This window comes from Toxorhynchites rutilus, chromosome 2 (assembly GCF_029784135.1).
Source record: "Toxorhynchites rutilus septentrionalis strain SRP chromosome 2, ASM2978413v1, whole genome shotgun sequence".
In the NCBI taxonomy this organism is placed as follows: domain Eukaryota; kingdom Metazoa; phylum Arthropoda; class Insecta; order Diptera; family Culicidae; genus Toxorhynchites; species Toxorhynchites rutilus.
The window spans coordinates 292,229,927-292,234,948 of record NC_073745.1 but is presented as its reverse complement, the minus strand read 5'-3'; the positions used below and the strand labels follow the sequence as shown (position 1 = coordinate 292,234,948).

General features: G+C 39.3%; 1 protein-coding gene across 1 annotated transcript; it reads right to left on the bottom strand.

Moving 5' to 3' along the window:
* Positions 1-211: 211 nt before the first annotated feature.
* Positions 212-1,514, bottom strand: LOC129769173 (flexible cuticle protein 12-like). Its single transcript, XM_055771261.1, has 2 exons — positions 1,312-1,514; positions 212-792 (listed from the first exon to the last, which is right to left on the bottom strand). Exons 1-2 carry the CDS (start codon positions 1,437-1,439, stop codon positions 603-605), a joined length of 318 nt encoding a protein of 105 aa, XP_055627236.1. The 5' UTR covers positions 1,440-1,514; the 3' UTR covers positions 212-602.
* Positions 1,515-5,022: the final 3,508 nt, after the last annotated feature.

The window sequence follows — 5,022 nt, the reverse complement described above, 5'->3', positions numbered from 1 at the left end:
TTATAGTGAGAAAGTAATAGTCTATGAATGAAATTTCATTTCTCTGATATAATATGTAATAATTAAAAACCAAAATTTGCAAATAAAAAAGTGGAAATAATATTTACCACCACCGAAATAAGTCAAAGATGAATGAATATGAGATATATTTCAATGAAACCGCTGGGAAACAAAAGACAAAAAACAAAAAAAAACAAAAAACCAAACCCAATTTGTGTTCACGGTTCACTTAAAACTAGCTTTATTTGTCGTAGTAAAAGAAGATATGGCAGTTGGTGTTCGTACAAAGTTCTTGTTGCAATAGTTGTTGCTGTTGATATTGTAACAATGCGTATCCTGCTTTCGCCACGAAAGCACGACAGCGTGAGGTAACTCAAGTCTGTTTAATATTGACCTTTTTTTCTCTCTCGTAAAAAAACAAAAAATAAAACAAAAAGATAATATACACAAAACAATACAAAAAAAACTGTACACTTTACAAGCATGGACTTAGATTTGTCGGAGTATTCTCAGTTGTTGTTGTTGATGTTGTTCGTCGTCAAGTTGATGGTAGTGTGCGACTTCAGTGGGCTGCTGATGCTGTTGTTCCGATTGCTGCGAACTTAGGCTCTTGGCAGATGGGCGGCCTCTGGCTGGAATCCGTTCTCATCGGCGATGTAGTTGACGGTGTAGACCTGACCGTCCTGGGCGGTGAATGAGAACGATCCACGGACAACAAGAGCCTCAACATCATCTCCCAGCTTCTTCAGCTCAGCCTGTTCCTGGCGGGCCTGTCCATCGCTGGTTTCAAAACTGAAATAAGAGAGAAGAGCACGTGTGAATTCGATGGCTCCGGGCGTTGATCGGTCGCATCTTTTTCGTCAAACATTTCGCGGTTGCGATAGCTAATTAGTTTAACCAATATTGGTACAACAGTTTCGATGGATCTTTGGGTGCGGTTGATTTTTCGGTAGCCCCGATGGCTCCGATGATGGAACAGCACGGTTAGAGCCAAACAGCAAACTGTGTGAAAAGTCTGCAGTGTTTGCATGCTCAATCACACAGAAACCACAAAGATGACATAATCCAATGACTATGATAATGCTTGGGACAGACTTTCGTTCACATGTTCACAACTGTCACACTCGAAGGTCAGCAATGAGGAGTTGAATCTACTGCGCGCACACATTCACGTGTCATTGCTTAATCATAAATTGAAGTCTATTGATTTGCACTCAGTTTGGGTGATTAATAGTCGCGTGGGTTCGTCGCTTGATTTCACGATCTCTTTACATGCACTTGGTTCGATTCCACTCTGCTTTGGACACTTACGCGAATTTGTATCCATCGACTCCAATGTTGTCATTCTCGTACTTCAGGATCTGGGCGTTCTTGGAGTCATCAAGTGGGGCAGCCAGGGCCAGGGCGATGATGGCAGCGAGCGCAAAGATGGTCTTCATTTTGTTTGAGTTATTGATTTGTTGGGGATGCTGAAGGCAAGTGAATTTTGTGGATGCAAGTAACACACTGTCGAGATAATATGGTTGGACCTCTTTTATATGGAACCATTATCAGCGAATCGTCAAAAGTGTACGGGACGTGTCCTCATACAAGCAGCATCCGTGAGCAGCATGTGTGTAGGAACTGTCCATCTTCCTTGTCACACGCAGTGCGCGGAGAGGGAGAGCAAAGGAAATTTAAATATGAATATTATTATTACCTATCATGTTCTTCTCCCGCTACCCGTCGTTACCCGTTGCGTTCGTCCTTGTCACGCCACGCCATACCGCACCACGTATTTCTTTCTCTGTTCCCCGCGATCACACATATCTACACACGATCTCACCGAGAAAGAAATTGCGGATGATACCAAAATTACACCGACTGACAAGAAGGGTGCGAAACTTCTTGAACCCATCTCTGTCTCCCCCACACACAACCGCACACTCACTGGCCGTCATCATGTCCAACCGCAGTGGCGATCGGTTGATCGGTACCACGAAGAATAACCCCAAAAATGTCACCACAACGTGCGCGAGATGCTTTATTATTTATTCAACAAACAAACCGCTCGTAAAAATATATCAAGCCGCCGCGCCGGGCCGAAGATTGACACTGCGTGTCGGTAAGGTTACGCTGCGGTCCGTCAAAAGACATGCGGAAACATCACGAAGAGACGAGATGATTCCGTGACTGAAAGCTGACGCATGGCTGGGAGAACTTTTCCTGCGGAGCGATTTGTGTGTGCCTGAACGGATTGCTAAATCGCACATAGAATGGCAGTGCAACAGTGTCAACTAACTAACGCTGTGCACGTGTGTACTGAATTGATAATTTTCTGGGCAGTGACCACGGCGAGACAGGTTCAATAAACCCAATATAGGGATGGATGTCCTGCAGTGAATTGTGATCACATACATGTTTTGGCTGGAGAATTAGTAGTGTTTCAGAACAAAAATGTGATTCCAGAGGAGTATTTTTAGATTCATATGAGCTGAGAGTCGTCTGTTCCAAAAATGTCACGAGATCGAACATGCGTTAAATTTGTTAGTATAATCCGCTGTATTCCGTGTGGAGAATGACGTGGGATGGCCCAAATCGCAGTATTTACGAAGACAAGTGGAGTGACTATAGTTTTTCATTAGATGAGATTTGATGTCGTGTCCTCATATGTTATCGGTTCGGGTATCGAATAGGAGCTAAATAGTAAGATGGCTTCCATAACAAAGCGAGAAACTATCTCACGTCACTCGCGGCGCAGAACAAAGGGGAATATTTCGCATCGAGTCTACCAGCTTTTTAGATCAGGCCTTTGATTATCAGAATGTATGGTGGAAACGGAAATCTCAGTTTTTTTTTAGGCAATCTCTATTTACAAAAAACTAAACAACAGTGAATCATAGCTTTATCCCAGTCGAAATAATATAAACTAATTCTCATGTTAACATTGTCCTTAGACAGAGGCACGAATTTCGGACAGTTTTTCGAGCTATGAACAAAGAAAACGAAGAATATTTCTGCCGTATATTATTTCATCATTATTTTGTTTATCCTTCAACAATACAACAAGATCTAAATGGCTGAAAAGTTCCGGGATTTTTAATGAAAACAATCGTTTTTGGGCAAACCTGTATTTATTCCTCAACATAGTTTCCTTCCAACATTTCGATTACCCTTCTGTAGTACCAAACATCTTGGTCTTGTGCCACTTTGCTGACTGCCTATTGAACTCAGAAGAAGAGATGCCAGTTTTGGAGACATGTCTTCATTTTGAAAACATTTGACTTACTGGGAAGACATTTGAGGAGCTTAGAATGAAAGGGGTGTAAGTGATTTCATTGTTTTCTCTACATCGACTCTCTCTTTTGGTCATAACTTAGCTGCAAATACATTCCCAGCTGTATTTGACAATGCGGAAGACAGGTCAGAGCCTCATCTATCGGATTCTATAGCAAACTCAATTTGGAACGTTTTTGCAGTTGAGTTATTAACTGAAGAAAAAGTTGATGAAGAGAAATCGATCAAGTCACTTACACCCCTTGCATTCTAAGCCCCTCATTTGATTTCTCATAAAATTTTGTTTGCAGATGCGCAATATATTCTTTGTTCACATTTATCGAATTAAACTTCAAAGCCTGAAAATAAATTTAATGAAATGCATTATATAACAATATCAATTAGAATAAATATTGAACAAGCTATCAAACTTTGTTCAAAAGTAAGTTATGAATTTTAGTTTCCTCCGATATGATTGTGAAGACATTTGAGGGGCTCAGAATGCAAGGGGTGTAAGTGACTTGATCGATTTCTCTTCATCAACTTTTTAATTAGTTAATAACTCAACTGCAAAAACGTTCCAATTTAAATTTGCTATACAATCCGATAGATGAGGTTCTTTTCCTTTTTTCAATATTTTTACATGATTTTGAAGTCACTAACGATGTGGATGACACACTGAATACTCTTATCACAACCTATAATAATTTGTTATCTGAGTGTACTAAAACGTTTACCAAAATCGTCAAAATTAAAGGTGAGCATTGTCCATGGATGACTTATAGTCTTTGAAAGCTGATACAGATAAAAAACAACTATCCTAAAAAAGTGAAAAGCTGTCCCAATGATATACACGTTAGAGAAATGCTAATTCATATATCCAAAAAAGTCCAAATTCTAAAGAAGCAGTGCAAAAAAGAACATAATGAAGATATCCTTAGAAGTTCTAATCACTCCAACGTGTGGAAAAAATATAATGAAATTTTTGGTCGCTCTAAACCTAGTGCCAGAATTAAATTAAAAATTGATGGCAAAATCAAAAATTCAGATCTTGATGTTGCCGAAGTTTTCAATCACTATTTCTCCAGTATTGGTAATAATTTGGCCAGTCAGTTACCTGTCAATAATTTTGATTATTTGAAAACAGTAAAGTATGTTGCTAATTCTATTTTTCTGAGACCTACTACTGTGAGCGAAGTCAGCATCTTGATAAGCCAACTTCACCCTAAAAAAAGCAAGGGTTATGACAACTTTCCAGCTGACCTGATGAAAACAAACATGGGCCGGTTCTCTGAGATTATTTCAAAAATTTTCAATAATAATAATCACAACTGGTGTTTATCCCAATGCTATGAAAATCGCCAAGGTTTTACCAGTGTTTAAATCTGGAGATGCGAGCGACCCTTCGAACTACGGACCAATTTCAACGTTGTCTGTCATTAATAAAATCTTGGAAAAACTTCTAACCAACCGTCTGGTTAACTTTTTAAATGCCAACAATGTTATGTACAAGTATCAGTACGGTTTCCGGGAAGGTTGTGGAACAATGACTGCTTTTACCGAACTAGCTGATCAACTAATCAACGAAATTGACCAGAAAAAGATCGTGGGAGGATTATTTATCGATCTAAAAAAAGCTTTTGATACACTTGACCATGAAATTCTTTTGAAAAAACTCCATCGTAATGGCGTAAGGGGAATTGCCAATAATCTAATAAAAAGCTATCTATCTGATCGTAAACAATTTGTTTCAATAAACGGTGTTCG

Bases quoted from the DNA above. Each gene is read 5' to 3' on its own strand.
- LOC129769173 (XM_055771261.1), bottom strand. From the start codon at position 1,439: ATGAAGACCATCTTTGCGCTCGCTGCCATCATCGCCCTGGCCCTGGCT. The intron at 793-1,311 runs GTAAGTGTCCAA...CTCTTATTTCAG, and splicing joins GTCGATGGATACAAATTCGC to TTTTGAAACCAGCGATGGAC.